The sequence below is a fragment of the Nomascus leucogenys genome, chromosome 11 (genome assembly GCF_006542625.1).
Source record: "Nomascus leucogenys isolate Asia chromosome 11, Asia_NLE_v1, whole genome shotgun sequence".
Lineage (NCBI taxonomy): Eukaryota > Metazoa > Chordata > Mammalia > Primates > Hylobatidae > Nomascus > Nomascus leucogenys.
In genome coordinates, this window is record NC_044391.1 from 37,943,808 (window position 1) to 37,961,658 (window position 17,851).

At 39.9% G+C, this 17,851-nt stretch overlaps 1 protein-coding gene across 1 annotated transcript in view; it reads left to right on the forward strand.

Moving 5' to 3' along the window:
- The first annotated feature begins 519 nt into the window (after nt 1-519).
- LRRC72 (leucine rich repeat containing 72) overlaps nt 520-17,851 on the forward strand; it is a 55,206-nt gene continuing 37,874 nt past the window's right edge. Inside the window, exons 1-3 of the mRNA XM_003252597.2 lie at nt 520-737; nt 6,051-6,124; nt 11,124-11,193. Of these exons, the coding sequence (XP_003252645.1) occupies nt 648-737; nt 6,051-6,124; nt 11,124-11,193 (234 nt within the window). The 5' untranslated portion in view covers nt 520-647. The remainder of the gene's footprint in view (nt 738-6,050; nt 6,125-11,123; nt 11,194-17,851) is intronic.

Consider the following 17,851-nt stretch of genomic DNA (forward strand, 5'->3'; position numbering starts at 1 on the left):
CTGCTTCAGCCTCCCAAAACACTGGGATTACAGGCGTGAGCCACCACACCCGACCTCAAAATAAATATCTTAATGCAATATTTAAAAAAATGTATGCAAATAACACGCATAATGAACAAAATGTCAAACTTTTAAATAAAGACACTATCAGTAGTACTGGCTTTTTTCCTCTTGCGTCAAGATCCACAGTAACTCTGCAGGGCACCTCTTCACCCCCACCCCATACATGAGGCCAGTGGTCCACACACACGTCTAATTTCCAGAAACCTAAATTTCCTGATATTCAAATCTCGAGTCAAAGTGATGATTACTGGGTGACTGCCCTTCAGGCGCTCTGACCTCCTCCTGGTCCCAGACATAGCTGACCCCCGCTCTCCGGTATCCACCGGACGCATCACCATGAGCAGGGGTAACACGCGTGTGTCCGAGGCACAAGCGTGGGTGTTGCAGGGCCACACGCGCAAACGTCACAGAAGTCAGCGTTTGGCTTCAAATATTTCCCAGTGTGGACTGGCTTTTAGTCAACGGGAATGCGGTAACTGTTGGTAACAGAACAACGAGCTGCGCGCCAAGCCAACTCTCTCTTCGGTGCCACCGGCGGGCGAGGCCGGATTAATCACCGCTGCTTCGGCCGCCCGTTTGTCCTGATGTCCTGGGACCCGAACCCTGTGCCCCATGCCTTGCGATGCTGGGGCCTACGGAGGGCGTCCGAAACTGCCTTACAGAGCAGCCGCCGGGTAAGCGGCACCTGCCTTCCCAGCCATCAGCCCCTTTGGCCCCCTGCCCCAGGGCCCCACCTCCTGCCTGAGGACTCCAGGCAGGTACTGAATTTGGAGGGGAATTTTAGCAGCCTGAAGATGGAGATAGATCAGATTTCAAATTAATTGGTTAACATAAAAGGAGAACAAAGAGTCCAGCACAAAATTGGGATGTGAACAGCGATGAGCGGTGGCGAACCTCCCTCAGCATCTCTGCCTGGGCTAGAGGTCCTAATCTCCTGGGTGGGGTTTGAGGACTTCCCAATCCACACTAATAGACTTACACTGACCTTTTACCACTCAGCATCTGCTGCGTATATAATTATAGTGGTTTGTAGATTAAGTGAAACGGAGATTAAGTAAATTTTGCAGTCTTGATTCTCCAACAGGGGTGTGTGTGTGTGTGGGTGTGGGTGTGTATCCCTAATATATTGTTCCCAGCAAGTGCAAATCAACACCTTGAAGAGAAAACGTTATTTGATGAGCCCTAGCCCTACAAGCAGAGTCGAGAGCAGTTAAGATAATGATTAAAAGAATATTTGGATATTTGGGTGGGGAAAAAAAATCTCAGAATTGTGCCAGGTAAGACCTAGCAAGGCTTTTTGGAGTTCTCTGACTCATCTGCAAAGACGGGGGGCTGCTGTGATTAAGCGAGGCTGAGAGTTCTGTAATGAATTGAAAGCTCTTCACACTAAGTCCTAACTTGTGCCTGCGTGTTGCATGGAGGTATAAGAATTTATCATCAGAGAGGACGTTTTCTTCTATAGGTTTTAATACTGACCTTATTCTTCTAGGATTTAATAATCCTACCATTTTCAAACATTTTTTTCCCTTTGATTCTAGATCCTCAGGCATCGGGTGGTGGAAGAAGCAGCTGCTGTTCTCCCCATGCTAGAACTGTTCACATCCCAATTTTGTGATGGGCTGTTTTTATTTTCCTTTTAGGCTAACCAACTGATTTGAAATCTGACTTTTCACCCTCTTCAAGCTACTGAAATTCAGGCCTCTAAATTCAGTAACTTTTCTGAGTGACATCCTCCACCAGCCAAAACAATGCTGTAGATTGAAATTTTACCTTCTTCAAATGCTCCTCTGCCTCCTGCTGTCCTTTTGTTCCTCTGCCTCACTTGACAACCATCCTCCTCTGTCTCCTTTCCAATGTTTCCCTCTCCCTTCTCTCCATGTAGACACTTCATCGTGATCTTCCTTGGATCCCACTCTCCCCTGGTTAACGGACTTATCAGATCTGCACAGCTGCCCTGATGAGCTCTCTGATGAGTTCCACATTTACCCTTGCAGCTTTCTGGTTGGGCGCCTTGACCAGTATGTTCCACCAGGGCCTCAATTTCAGCATTTCTCAGCTGCATCTGTCTTCCCTCCCGTCACCTTTCTCATCAAGTCATCACATCATCATCATCATCACCTGTGACTTCCCTCGTGCTAATTCTCTGCCTCCATTTACTTGCCAGTTCCCATTCATTCTCCCTAAACACGCCCCATGTCATATCTGTTCACTGCTCACTCACACCTGCCCCCACCCTGGGGCAGGCTCATTAGCTAGCGGACTTTGTTTCCCAGAGGCAGCCTTGCTTCCAGTCTGCAGTTCTCACTGCACCCCAGGCCCCCATACACATCACTGCTCTAGTCATCTTCCTGAAGCCTAGCTTTGTCACATGTTTTTTCTAGTTCAAAAATCCAGTAACATCTTCCTATTGCCCCGGAAGTGAGCACAATGCTGAATCACCCAGTAGTTCTGTGCTTTCAGGGTGCCAACAAAGCAAGGGCACTAACAGAGAAGGAGGAAAAATGTTTGTGAAATAATTTGATATTGGATATTGTGTAAAAGCATTGATATTGTTATCCTGGGAAAAATCAGAACTAATTAGACTTTCATACATGAATTTTACCACACAGTTACTTAGAATATATATTTCATATATATACATATACATGTGTTTATATATCATATAAAATTAAATGATGTTAAGTTCTTGAGTTCTCAAGGCCTGAAGAAGTTTTCTCCGGGCACTGATTAAGTACACACTTCTGAGTCTAAATTTCAAAGTTGGCATAAATAATATGACCCCAACCCACCTTTCTTAATTTATTTCTCACAATTGCCTTCCACGTGACTTTTACTTCAGCCAAAGGCTGTACAGCCCCACATACCTTATACATTCTTCTGCTGCTTCTGTTTTGTGCACTTACTCATTTCTACCGTGCTTCACTGTATTGTGCTTTGCAGATACTGTTTTTTGGGTCTTTTGTAATGTTACTATCGTAATTGCTTAAGGGACCACGAACTGTGCCCCTATAAGACGGCAAACTTAATTGAATTCCTTTAGATGAGGGCATATGGTACTAGTGAAGCTGTATGTTAACTGGGAACTGGAATTGTTCCACCATGGATTCACTGAAATGTGAATTGGCACATTTTCATGTTTCTGGGCATTTTGATATTAATATTTTGTACAAGATTCATGCAAAACTATTGATTGGAAAGAAACATGCTATGATAAAAACTTGTGTAAATAAATACTTATGATAGTGATTTACATATTATAGTGATACATTCAATTTCCCTTTCACCTCATATTTTTTGAAATTTGATTTAAATTTTAAAATATTCATTCTATGGCTACAATTTTCAAAATATGCATTACTTTCTGATTATCAAATTAATATCTGCTTATTGTAAAATACTAAAACATCACTAAAAATATATATTGCCTAGAAAGTGAAAGTCCCTCATGATCTCAAGTGTTGACTTTTGCTAGTAATTCGAAGTGTGTGCATTTTGTATTCATATAAATATGACTTTTAACAGAAATATTGTTACACTTACTGCCAATTACTTTTTATTTATAAATATATTTTAGATATCTTTAGATGTCTAGATATCTGTCTGTATTGTTAGAGTTCTCTGGAGAAACAAAACAATAGGATATATAGCGATATATAGAAAGAGACTATTATTATGAGGAATTGGCTCACTTGATTATGGAGGCTGAGAAGTCCCACAATCTGCTGTCTGCAATCTGGAGCCCAGAAGAGAGCCAGTAATTTAGTTTAGTCCAAGCCCAGAGACCTGAGAACTAGGAATGCTGATGTCTGAAGGCAGAAGATGGATGTCCTAACTCCAGAAGAAAGCATGAATTCACATTCCTCTGTTTTTCTGTTCTATTGGGGCCCTCAGTGGATTGGATAATATCCACACCTGTTGGCGAGGGTGATCTTGTTTACTCAGTCCACTAATAGTAATGCTAATCTCTTCCAAAAACATCCTCAGAAACACACCCATAAATAATGTTTTACCAGTTATCTGGGCATCCCCTAGTCCAGTCAAATTTATATATAAAATTAATCATCAGACCACCTGTCTATATTTTGAAACTACTTCACAGTATTCCATTGTGATGTCACATGTCAATTTAACCTGCATTCCAATTAATGGGGACTATTTCACAACCACAGAAAATGTATGCTGAAATAAGCAGTGAAAATCACATTTGTCTGGGTATATGCATGCACCTGTATGTTTCCGAGTCCTAGAGGTAGAATGGCTGGATCAATTTAAAAGCACATTTATAATTTTAATAGAAGGCTGCCAAGTTTTAATTCTTCTTTGGCTGGGCTATAACCACCCCAAACACTATGCAAAGATGTGACTGACTGTACGTAGTAGAGGCTGATAGTTGACATCTTTAAGTTAAAATACCCAGATGAGGGCCGGGCTCGGTGGCTCACGCCTGTAATCCTAGCACTTTGGGAGGCCGGGGCAGGCAGATTGCCTGAACTCAGGAGTTCGAGACCAGCCTGGCCAACATGGTGAAACCCCATCTCTACAAAAAATTAGCCGGGCGTGGCAGCATGCACCTGTAGTCCCAGCTACTTGGGAGGCTGAGGCAGGAGAATTGCTTGAACCTGGGAGGCAGAGGTTGCGGTGAGCCGAAATCACGCCACTGCACTCCAGCCTGGGCAGCAAAGCAAGACTCTCTCAAAAAACAAAACAAAACAAAACAAAAACCCAGATGAGAATGTCTAAGCCTGATCCAATGAGTTTTTCCAAGCCCAGGTTCGACTTGTGTAACTGGATAACAAAGCACCCTGATGGCAATGCCTAAACCTGAGCCTATGAATGCTCCAAGCCCCTAGATTCAGCTTGCTTAACAAGGCGTCAAGGGAAGTTTGGGACTATACATTTGCAGCTGCTCTCCATCACTAGGATACCTATCTTCCTCATTTCTTTAAATATGTTCATTGCACTAAATATAACTCCTGTTAAAGTCCTCTACCAAATAGAAAAACCACTGTCAAAATTTCATATATCACCCAGAAAGATTTATAAGTCATTATAACCTCACCATTCATAACAAATCCCAGCTAAAATTCGGTGATTGTTTTGACTCTGATAATTACAATGTTTGTCAGATTCCAGGATTGCAATGATCATACTTTTCACTTTTGTCATGTCTTGTTAGCTCTACTTTTTCATGGCAAATTACAGACAGACTTTACTTTTTTCATATTATTTTAGGTTATGTGGCCTATTAACGTTATTTTATAATTTAGCAAAGGACTTCAAGAAAAAAAAGTAAAGCATTTAAATAGCTGTTGCTAAAGTTTTATTTTTAAAACAGAGCTATGGGTATAAAAGTTGCTTCTCCACCAAAAATTCTCACAGCATGTGTATGTTAGCAACTTGTGAAAAACGAAGTCACTGTTGCTTGCCAAGCAAGGGAAAATGTATTTATTCATTTGTTCAGAGAAAAATGACATGTATTCATTCATTTCACATTTTTTGAGAACTTACTGGGTGCCAAGCATAATGTGATAGGCACAAAAAAGAATGTCCTATAATAACATACATTTTATCCTACTGTCTCCACCTCCAACCCTGATACTGGGCGAATTCTCTATAGGAAACCTATCAAATACTAATTCTTCATGTTCAAAGAAACATTTAAGAATAGTTCTTTAAAGACCAAATTACCTTGCCTCATAGAGAATAAAAAAACTTGCTTTTGGTGTATAGGTACACATACGTAATTTTTTCTCTCCGATTAAAAATTATTTAAACATCTGTGCCCAGGATTAAGGATAATGAAATTCAACCACAAAAATGAGTAAATAATATATAATTGTGGTGTTGGAATTTATCAGTTTAGAATGGTTACCTCCATATTCACCTTTCTTTTGATCTTCATGTAGACATTATTGTTATTGACTGCAAATGCCTCAGCATTTTTGTTCATTGGAATGTAATTTGACAGATTAATTATATGTTATCAGGCAGTTGAAGATCAGCTAAAGATATGTGGCCACAAGAGGGATGCTGATGTTTTTGAGCTGTTCCTTTCTAAAAAGTAAGTGTACTTAACATAAAAAATGAAAGAGTATCATGTTATCATGATCATGTTAAAATGCTTCATAGATTCAAATGTTATTTTCCATTTTTCCCCCCGAGGACTGGGTAGGACTCCGATTATTTTACCACTTCCTGGAATCCACAGTTTTCTATTGGAGAGACAAGATACTGAAATTGATTTAAAAAAAAAATTATGGAGACAGGCTGTTTGAATCCCAGCTCTGTCTCTTCCAGCTGGGTGATCTTGGGTATGTCATATAACCTCCCTATTAGGATTGTCAGATTTAACAAATAAATATATAGGACATCCAGTTGAATTTGAATTTCATAGAAACAATGAATATAATTTTAGTTAGTATAAGTATGTCCCATACAGTAGCTGGAAAATTCATTGTTTCCCTGAAATTCAAATGTAGCCCGATATCCCATATTTTATCTGGCAACGCTATTCCCTGGGCATAATTATACTACCTCATTCTCAGGGTTGTTGTGAAGCTTAGGTGAGTTAGTAAAAGTTAGTCAAAGTTACTGGTACACAGCAAGCACTCAATGAGCATTAGTATGGTTAATATTATTACTATTATTAGGAATCATTATACCACATACTATGATAATGACCTCCATTATACTACAACCTCTACCAATCCCCATACCAATTTTACTGGTAAGTAGAAAAATCCCTCTCTTATATCAGCAGACCACTCTGATTCCACTCAAACTCCCCAAGGTGGCAGACAACAAATTGGGTTTTTCTATAGAGTAGAATGAGATAGAACCCAGGTATGAGAGGAAGAGGGAGTTATAAATAAGATTAGACTCTGATACCACAGTTCTCACTGGCCAGTAAGTGACACTGAAGTTTGCATTTTAAGCACAATGACCCTATTCCTACATTTTGTCCCCCTTACTTTGTGCTTTTTAATTCCTCTGAATTCTGTGTATTATTTTTAAATAGGTTTGACATATTTTTGCTCATATGTAATCTTTGGAACTCAGCTTCTTGTAAAGAAAATGCCTTAGTTTATCAACAAATTTAATCACTTTTATTTCTAGTGATTTGGGGAAATCCTTTATTTTAAATATATTTATTTTATTATAAATAAATATTTATGTTCATCAGTACAGAGAAAAGTGTTTACCTTTGTAATGGCTCTGAATCTCTTGGTAGTAAAGGAATAAATTGATGACTAGTTTGAAATGTTTAAAAACATATTTTTTAGTATGGAACAGGTATGGTAGAGCATTCTGACACACTTAACATCATGCTTTGGGCCTCTCGATAGGTCAGTTAGTTTTAAAATAACAATAAATATTTCATGTGGTCAAAAGATTGCATCTTTCATGATTTTGAAAATTGTGTACTATTGATCACTACAGTAAGTAGACAATAAGAGTAGCTTTAAAATACTAGAAATTTGAGACATTCATCACCTGACAGTAGGTAATTAATCGACTCCTTGTGAGAAGGATAACACCTTTTACATTTTAAGGACACTAAGTTACCATTTCATTCAGCTGTGGACAAAAACTATTTCCCAGTCCAGATGCCAATACACTGGTATACTGAGTTATTTACCAAGTTTCTGTTGACTCTGGGAAATGGAAAGCATCTTATTGATGTGTTCTTGAGTGATCATGGAGAACGTACATTGTAACAAGATGTTGACAATTATTGTCAGCATGAGTCATAGCCATCATTAGTAGAATTACCTCTCATTATCCTTTGACTGGCCTCACCTTATAATGTAACAGCCCATTATTGATTTAGGACAGGTTTATGTGCAGAATAAACCCTTCTGACATGAAAGACTTAAAGTACCCTTGAAAAGTGAATTTATGTGATATTAGATGTGGGCTCGTAAAATTTTTTTTAATTAAATTTTAAAAAAGAAAAATGAAAAAGGAATGTATTACATTACCTAATCAATGAAAATTCAACATTGATATTACTGCTACAAAAAAATTAGTGACAGTAACTTGACACAGTTAATACTTTAAAGTTTTAGTGTATTAAAACAACTTTCGCGCCACTGCACTCCAGCCTGGGCGACAGAGCGAGACTCAGTCTCAAAAAATAAAATAAAATAAAATAACTTTTATGGGAAATCCTCTGAGTGGGGCATGAGATACTCTGATGTAGCCATGTAATGATTTCTTTATTATTTATCATAGGAACAGATGAAGTTAACATACTCTCACTATCACCCCATGCAATAGTTAGGGTGCCCCAAGGCCCAGCTACTCTTTCCCTGAAATAAGCTACATATCTACAGTGAGAGAGGAGAATGTATTATTATTTGTGGAAATTTCCTAACTAAAAGTTGCTTTGAGGCCAGACACAGTGGCTTATGCCTGTAATCCCAACACTTTGAGAGGCTGAGACAGGTGGATCACCTGAGCCCAGGAGTTTGAGACCAGCCTGGGTAACATGTGAAACCCTGTCTCTACAAAAAATTAGCTAGCTGTGGTTGCATGCCCCTGTGGCCCCAGCTACTCAGGAGGCTGAGGTGGGAGGATCACATGAACCTAGGAGGTGGAGGTTGCAGTGAGCTGAGATGGAGCCACTGTACTCCAGCCTGGTCAACAGAGCCAAACCCTTTCTAAAAAAGAAAAAAAAAGAAAGCTGTTTTGGAAGAGTCTGAAATACTTTGTTGTGCCAGGAAGTGCTCAAAAATTAATGGTACATATCAAAGAGACACACGATTCTGCTTGAAATGTCTTTTGTAAGGGAGAATTTGATAATTGTTTTAAGTGATAAAGGATTAAGTAAAAAAACTCTTGAAAATTCAGGGAAGATGGGGAGGAGAATGAATGAGATAGAAGAGGAGGGAACAGATGTTCATTACAGAAGAATAGCAGCTAATAAATGTTAAAAGAATAAGAACATTAGGAAAATCATTTTATAATCCCAAATCTATTGGCTCAGGTAAGGATCATCAATTGAAGCTAAACCTATTGAGTAAAGAGTTGTCAGGGAGCAAGATATACACATGATCTCAGATATTCGCCTCGTCTATGACTTTCCAATTATAAAATTTGTACTTTTACAGTGGCAAGAACTGGCAGATACCCTCTTAACCAAATGACTGAATTTAGCTTCATCAAGAGTGGGGCAGACTGACATCATTTGGATCCTTATGTGATTCAGTAATTACCAGCCATGTAATTGAGAAGTAGACATGATCTTCCTTGCATTTGATCATTAGGAAACAATCCAAAAAATCAATAATGTGAGACATTCTACCAGACAATTATCCTGGACTTTCCTGGAGTTTTGCTCTTATCACCCAGGCTGGAGTGCCCACGGCACGATCTCGGCTCACTGCAACCTCTGTCTCCTGGGTTCAAGTGATTCTCCTGCCTCAGTCTCCCAAGTAGCTGGGATTACAGGCATGTGCCACCACACCCAGCTAATTTTTGTATTTTTAGTAGAGACGGGGTTTCACCATGTTGGCCAGGCTGGTCTCAAACGCCTGACCTTAGGTGATCCATCCACCTCAGCCTCCCAAAGTGCTGGGATTACAGGCATGAGCCACCACGCCCAGCCTGAAAAAACTAATGGTAAGGGAGAAAAAGGAAAGAAGATGATTACCTTTAAAAAGACTCAAAGGTTATACCACCCCAAAATGCAATGCATGAATGTTAATGGGATACGGGATTTAAACAAACCAAAAAAAATGTAGGAACAACAGGGAAAAATTTGAACATGAATGCCATATTAGATTACATTACTGAATTCAATTTCATCTTCTTAGGTGTGAGGATGGTATCGTGGTTGCGCAGGACAATGCCCTGATATAGGAGATACACATGCTGAACTCCTTAAGCTGAGACACCCGCAATAAGCCTGCAACTTTATTTTCAAATGATTTACCGAGAAAATATCAACCAATAAATATATAAATTAGATAGATAGTATGTGCATGTGACAATATGTTCAAAATTACGATGGTTATACAAGTGGTCATTGTGCTATTCCTTCTTTTCTCAGGTTTGACATTTTTCAATATAAAAGTTGGCAAAAAAAGGTTTATTTTGTTTAGAAATGTTTGCATGCTTTCAAAAAATGTATGTTTTTATAAAAATTAGAAAAATATTAGTCCTTCAGCATCCCAAGGTTTAAAATAATTGTGATAAAATTTTACCATAAAAGAATTAATATCTGTAATAATAATAAATATTGATATTTTTATGCTTTGAAAAGTACCTGGCACACAATATGTGATCTATAAGCATTTGATAAATAAATAGATATGTACACGTATACATACTTGGGTTCCACAATTTCTGCCCTGAGAAATAAGAGATCCAACTACTCCAGGCCACATCAATCAAATGACCAACTATCCTCACACAGGGCCCTCTCCCAAACCCACATCTGCCCCTTTGATGAGTGAGCTGCCTTAGCAACAAGAACCAAGACCACTTGGATAGATGGAATCTCACACAGTTCAAGAGAAGTGGGTAATATTTTAATCCTGTAATTAATAAATAAAGGGAGAATAAAGCACTTCACACAGTGTCTGTCTCTTGGTGTCCTGCAATTTCCATCTGAGTCCAGTCTGGCCAAATACTTCAAGGTTATTGCCCCACATTAATAACCCCACAGACAATATTGAAGCAGGACCCAGCTACGTTTCCCACATTTACTTGAAAGTCCAGTATCAGCTTCACTTTTTTCCTTTGTCCTCTCCCCAGTAAAACTTGTTTTGAATTAAGGTTCCAATAAATTCAGCCATAATGAGGTGTAAATTTTTGCTAATGTGATAAAGTGCTCCCTTTCAAGTATTAGCTTTAACTAGCTGACAAAATCTTAATCCAAGTGAATGAAGTTATAATGATGGAATTTCTGAAATAAGCAGGTGAGTGTGCCAATAATTTTGAAAGGACAAAAAGAGGCCTTTCTAGTTACTACAAAGCCATGCTAACTACATGCCCAGACTTACCTATATGTGAACTAATTGTTGCTAATGTTCACATTTTTTTTTTCTTTCCAGGGAACTGACAGAGGTCATTGATCTTTCCAGGTTTAAAAAATTAAAATACTTATGGCTTCATCATAACAAGGTAGTGTTGTATTTTATCTTTCAATTACTAAAATTAAACTACTATCTTAATTTTATATTCCTAATAGAGCTAATCTTTAAAAGTATTAAAATTTTTCTTAAAATTTAAATTCAGCTAAGAAACCAATATAAAACATATATATCTGGTACATATATATATATATATTTGGTATACATACACATATATACACACGAGATACATTGAATAAGGGCAATCTGTGAGGTGCTATCAAATTGCAGTTTTACTTTTGTCTCCCATGTCCTATCAAAGCCACTTAGTGGAAGCTACTCCTACTTAGACTCCTGAAAGAAAACCTGGGCAGCCCCATAACCTTTTTCATCTCTCTTAGGTAATACAAAATCTTACAGCCCATTGAGTCATAGTCATAGTCCCAGTTCATAAATGAGAATATAATAGTCAACTGTCAATCTTCAATCACAAATGGGATATGCCCCCATCTATATCCAGCTATGGCTGACTGCAGATGGCCACCTGCCTTCTTTATTAACTAGAAAGCCATGGTTGGCTGTTTTCCTTCCTTCTTATCTCCATTTCAGCCTTCTCCAGGTTTGGTATGGAATGGGGTGGCGTAGTGGTAGAAAAAAGGCAAGGGAGAAGCAAAGTTCTTTGCCTTGTACACTGTAGTACTAACAGATGTTCAAAGTTGATCCTTCCCTTTATGGCTTATTCAGAAGTTCCTCTGCTAGGCCTCTCCAACACTGAATCCTCTTCACTGGCCACTCCTGGCTCACCTCACCTTTATCCCAGGGTTATTTACAACTGAGGGTCTTTTGGCCTTGGCAAATCACCCTCATGTGCAGAATCCCTTATACAGTGCCCCAGGTCAATATACCTAGTCCTCGGACTCACATATCTTTGTCCTGCAATCAGAGGCCAAGAGGGTTGGTACCTCCCAGTTGCTACCAGATATGGTTTGGCTCTGTGTCTCCACCCAAATCTCATCTCGAATTGTAATCTCCACATGTTGAAGGAGGGACATGATGGGAGGTGATTGGATCATGGGGATGGTTCCCTCCATGCTGTTCTCATGATAGTGAGTGAGATATCTCACAATGTTCTGAGATATCTCACAATGTTCTGAGATATCTCATATGTTCTCACAATATCTGATGGTTATTAAAGTCGCACTTCCTCCATTGCTCCCTTTCTTACCTGCCACCATGTAAGATGTGCCTTGCTTCCCCTTCACCTTCTGTCATGATTGTTAAGTTTCCTGAGGCCTCCCCAGCCACGTGGAATGGTGAGTCAATTAAACCTGTCTTCTTTATAAATTTCCCAGTCTCGGATAGTTCTTTATAGCAGTGTGAAAATGGATGAATACAGAGAATTGGCACTGGAAGAGTGGGGTACTGCTATAAAGATAACCTGAATATGTGGAAGTAACTTTGGAACTGAGTAACAGGCAGAGGTTGGTAGAACAGTTTGGAGGGCTCAGAAGAAGATAGGAAGACATAGGAAAGTTTGGAACTTCCTAGAGACTTGTTGAATGGTTTTGACCACAATACTGACAGTGATATGGACAATGAGGTCCAGGCTGAGGTGATCTCAGATGGAGATGAGGAACTTATAGGAAACTGGCGTAAAGGTCACTCATACTATGCTTTAGCAAAGAGACTGGTGGCATTGTGCCCCTGCCCTAGAGACCTGTGGAACTTTGAACTTGAGAAAATTATTTAGGGTATCTGGCGGAAGACATTTCTAGCAGCGAAGTGTTCAAGACATAACCTGGCTGATTCTGAAAGCATTCAGTCATATGCATTCACAAAGAGATTATCTGAAACTGAAACTTTTATTTAAAAGGGAAGCAGAACATAAAGCTTAGAAAATTTGCAGCCTGACCATTAGGTAAAAAAGAAAAACTCATTTTCTGGGGAGAAATTCAACCCAGGCGCAGAAATTTGTGTAAGTAAGGAGGAGCCAAATGTTAATAGCCAAGACAATGGGGAAAATGTCTCTGGGGCATGTAAGAGATCTTCAGGGCATCAAAGGCCCAGGGCCCTGCTGCTCTGTGCAGCCTCAGGGCTTGATGCCCTGCTTCCCAGCCACTCCAGCTCCAGCTGCTAAAAGGGGCCAAGGTACAGATTGAGCTGTTGCTTCAGAGGGTGCAAGCCTCAAGCCTTGGCAGCTTCCACACGGTGTTGGGCCTGCAGGTGCACAGAAGACAAGAGTTGAGCTTTGGAAACCTCCACTTAGATTTCAGAGGATATATGGAAATGCCTGAATGTCTACGCAGAAGTCTGCTGCAGGGGTGGAGCCCTTATGGAGAACCTCCACTAGGGCAATGCAGAGGGGAAATGTGAGGTTGGAGCCCCCACACAGAGTCCCCACTGGGGCACTGCCTAGTGGAGTTGTGAGAAGAGGGCCATCATCCTCCAGACCCCAGAATGGTAGCTTCACCGACAGCTTGCACCATGTGCCTGGAAAAGCCACAGGCACTCAATGCCAGCTCATGAAAGCATCTGTGGGGGTTGTACCCTGAAAAACCACAGGGGCAGAGCTGCCCAAGGCCATAGGAGCCCACCCTTTGCATCAGCATGCCTTGGATATGAGACATGGAGTCAAAAGAGATATTGGAGTTTTAAGATTTAATGACTGACATCCCCGCCTGGTTTCAGAATTGCATGAGGCCTGTGACCCTTTGTTTTAGCCAACTTCTCTCATTTGGAATGAGAACATTTACCCAATGCCTGTACATTGTATCTTGGAAATAACTAAATTGCTCTTCATTTTACACATTCATAGGTGGAAGGGACTAGCCTTGTCTCAAGTGAGACTTTGGACTTGGACTTTTGGGTTAATGCTGGAATGAGTTAAGACTTTGGGGAACTGTTGGGAAGGCATGACTATGTTTTGAAATGTGAGAAAGACATGAGATTTGGGAGGGGACAGAGGCAAAATGATATGGTTTGGCTCTGTGTCTCCACCTGAGTCTCATCTCAAATTGTAATCCCCACGTGTCAGGGGAGGGATCGGGTGGGAGGTGATTGGATCATGGGGACAGTTTCCCTCATGCTCTTCTCATGATAGTGAATGAGTTGTCATGACATCTGATGGTTTTAAAAGTGGCACTTCCTCTTTCATGCTCTTTCTTGCCTGCCACCATGTAAGAGGTGCCTTGCTTCCCCTTCGCCTTACACCATGACTGTAAGTTTCCTGAGGCCTTCCCAGCCATGTAGAACTGTGAGTCAATTAAACCTCTTTTCTTTATAAATGACCCAGTCTTGGGTAGTTCTTTATAGCAGTGTGAAAATGGACTAATACACTATCCAAGCTGATTTAACTTCCTCAGGAGGTGTCAGGCACCAGGCCACCATGCCCCCAAATGAGGGAACATGTCTCAAGATCACCAAGTGTGGCTGTTGAAGTTTCTCTTAAAGGCTAGGGTTAAGGAGGCAGTGTTCTCCTACTCCTCCCTCATAGTGAGGGCCTGAGTGTTGGACTCAAAGCTTCTTCCAAGCAAAAGAGCAAGACTGAACTAAAATTCAAACCCAGACAATCATTACAGTAAGTTAGTGACTAGGTTGTTTGCAACTTTCAAAAATTCATCTTCTGACAGCTTGTATTTGTTCATTATACAGTATATTGATAACCCAATCTTAGCATTTTGAATATAGACTTTCAGACACTAGCTGACAAAAGAAATAATTTGAGTTTTCAGTAGTCATCTGCCTGTCAAGTAGTAAGTCCAGATCTCAGCACTGAATCTGTAAACAGCCATGTTTATAACAATATTTCAATAGTTTATTTCATTCTTAGTCTTTTTAAACACCAAGTGGAAAATGGAAAATGAAAGTGCTTTGATATTAACTATAAGCATAAATCTCATAAGCTTGAAATAATTTCTAGGAGAACAAACACAAATACCTTCAAGGCCCAGGCAGCTAACAGCTGGAATGGAAAGTGCACACGCCACTTTAGGGCATACAAATTCAAAATGCTTTTAAAAAAAACATACTGCTGGCCGGGCGCGGTGGCTCATGCCTGTAATCCTAGCACTTTGGGAGGCCGAGGCGTGTGGATCACAAGGTCAGGAGTTCAAGACCAGCCTGGCCAACATGGTGAAACCCCGTCTCTACTAAAAATACAAAAATTAGCTGGGCGTGGTGGCGGGCGCCTGTAATCCCAGCTACTCGCGAGGCTGAGGAAGAAAATTGCTTGAACTCAGGAGGCGGAGGTTGCAGTGAGCTGAGATTGTGCCACTGCATTCCAGCCTGGGTGACAGAGTGAGACTCCATCTCAAACACACACACACACACACACACACACACAAACACACACACACTGCCAAAACTTGTCCTCGGTCACATTGTGCGACTTCTGTTAGAAAAAGATGAAAATCATCAGGCATGGCAAAAGTGACTAATCTTTGTGTTTAGTGTGTGTTCCTGTGGTGTTCAGTGGTGTCCAGTTTGGAGGGAAAGAACATGTACAAATGTCTAGAAGGGAGAGGTATAATCAGGGATTTTATAATTTTTTTGGAATATTTCTGGGAATGGATATCATCTGACTTCCAACTACTCATTGAATATGCACAAAACGGACTTGCAGATGCATCTGCGCTTAGAAAGGGATTGTATGCACCATCAACTGTTTTACTTTCTTTTGTTTTTGAAGGGGTGGGGCAGGAAAGGAATACAACAAAAGGCTGAATTTTTTTCTCGTGCTTGATTATTTATATGCAACAAACTATATTACTTCTGTGAACCCCAAATATCTGAGACAGGTCTCAATCAATTTAGAAAGTTTATTTTGCCAAGGTTAAGGACACGTGCCTGTGACAAAGCTTCAGGAGGTCCTGACAACATGGGCCCAAGGTGGTCCAGGCACAGCTTGGTTTTATGCATTTTAGGGACAGGAGACTTCAATCAATTTTCCACCTGTGACCTGAAGGAGGCTTCCAGATTATGGGTAGATAAAAGACAAATGGCTGCATTCTTGAGTTCCTGATAAGCCTTTCCAAAGGAAGCAATCAGATATGCATCTATCTCAGTGAGCAGAGGAAGGACTTTGAGTTCTGTGTGTCCTTTGTCCCCAAAGAATTTCCTTGTGGACAAATTGTGAGAGAGGTGTGTAGCTTTTTTATCTTAGTAGCTATCTTTTTTAGGAATAGAATGGGAGGGAGGTTTGTCCTAAGTAGTTCCTAGTTTGATTTTTCCCTTTGGCTTAGTGCTGTTGGGATCCTGAGATTTATTTTCCTCTCACATTTCTAAAATCACTATCACTTAGTTTGTTCTTTATGGAAGAGACTGGTTTAGTCCATGTAGTACTGAAAGGATTTCATACCCAAAACAGCTTCTGAGTGGTCATGGGATAAGTAAATAAGCTAATGTGAGTTTTCTTATTGATCAGTAATTGACTGGGTGCTAAGCTGCCTAAGTATTCATACTCCATCAAAAATTAAAGTCTTATTCAGATCCCAAACTCTAACAGGCATATTAACTATTATAATATTTCATCAAAGTTCATATATAAAATTTTGAGTTTTCTTTAAAATCTAGATTATACTAGATTGACCACTAAAAGGAAACTATGCCACTGTAGAAATGATATAGAGATTTGTGAAAAACATTAACCCTGAGATATGAATAGATTTAGAGTTATAACACATTGTTAAGAATGATCTGAATTCCTGACCAGCATTATTCTTACATTAGTGAATATTTTAGCTACCCTCTATTTAGGAATAAATAAGGCAAAAGGAGTAAAATAAAGGGAATGTATTTTTTTATTCACTTATTCAATCCACAATATTTATTGAAGTTTATGAGGTCATTATTTGTTGTCCATTCGTGTCTATTCTTTCCTTCTTCCTGTCCAACAGAATTTGGGTTTGAGTTTTGGTACACACTCCTCCTCCATTCTACTCAATAGGTGGCCCCACTTAGGTCCATGTGTGGATCCTGAACTGTCTAAGCCAACCAGAATAATCCCACTCTTCTGGCAAGTGATCAGTCAATGAACAGGCATCTAACCCTGGCAAGTGATTAGTCAATGAACAGGCATCTAACCCAACTGTAATAGAGACATAAGGGCACATTTGCTGGGAGGTTCCTGGGAGAGGCTCTCTTATTCTTAAAAGGGAGTACTAGAAGAGTACTTTTGCTTCTGGATGTTTTCTTACCTGGATGTGAAGGCAGTAACTAACTATCCTATGAACTTGATGAAGCCAACACTTAGAGAAAGGCAGCACCCAGAGATTCACGGGGACGCCAAGACTAAGGCTATCACAACTTCTGCACTTAGTGATATGAGAGACAATTAATGATATTTCTTTATTTGCCAGTTTCAGTTGGGCTTAAAAGTTACTTGGAGCCAAAAGCATCCTATTTGGATATAGCTTATTCTGTACTTGCATTAGGCTGCTACAGAATACAACAATAAATGTGATTACCCCTGCCCTAGTGATAAAATTAGGAAGGGTAAAGGGAGTGGCTCTGCTCCTAGCAAGTACATTGTATTTGATAGCTGCCTGGAATGAGACAGCACAGCTGTCTTTGAAGGCAATGAATGTAATTTGGTAAATTTGAAGCCTAGTATGCTGGAAGTGTGCATATTTCTTCAAATCATTATCTAATGGGTGATAAAACTTGAGCTTCTGGTCCAAACGTGAACTAGCTGATGAAAAAGCACAAGTTTA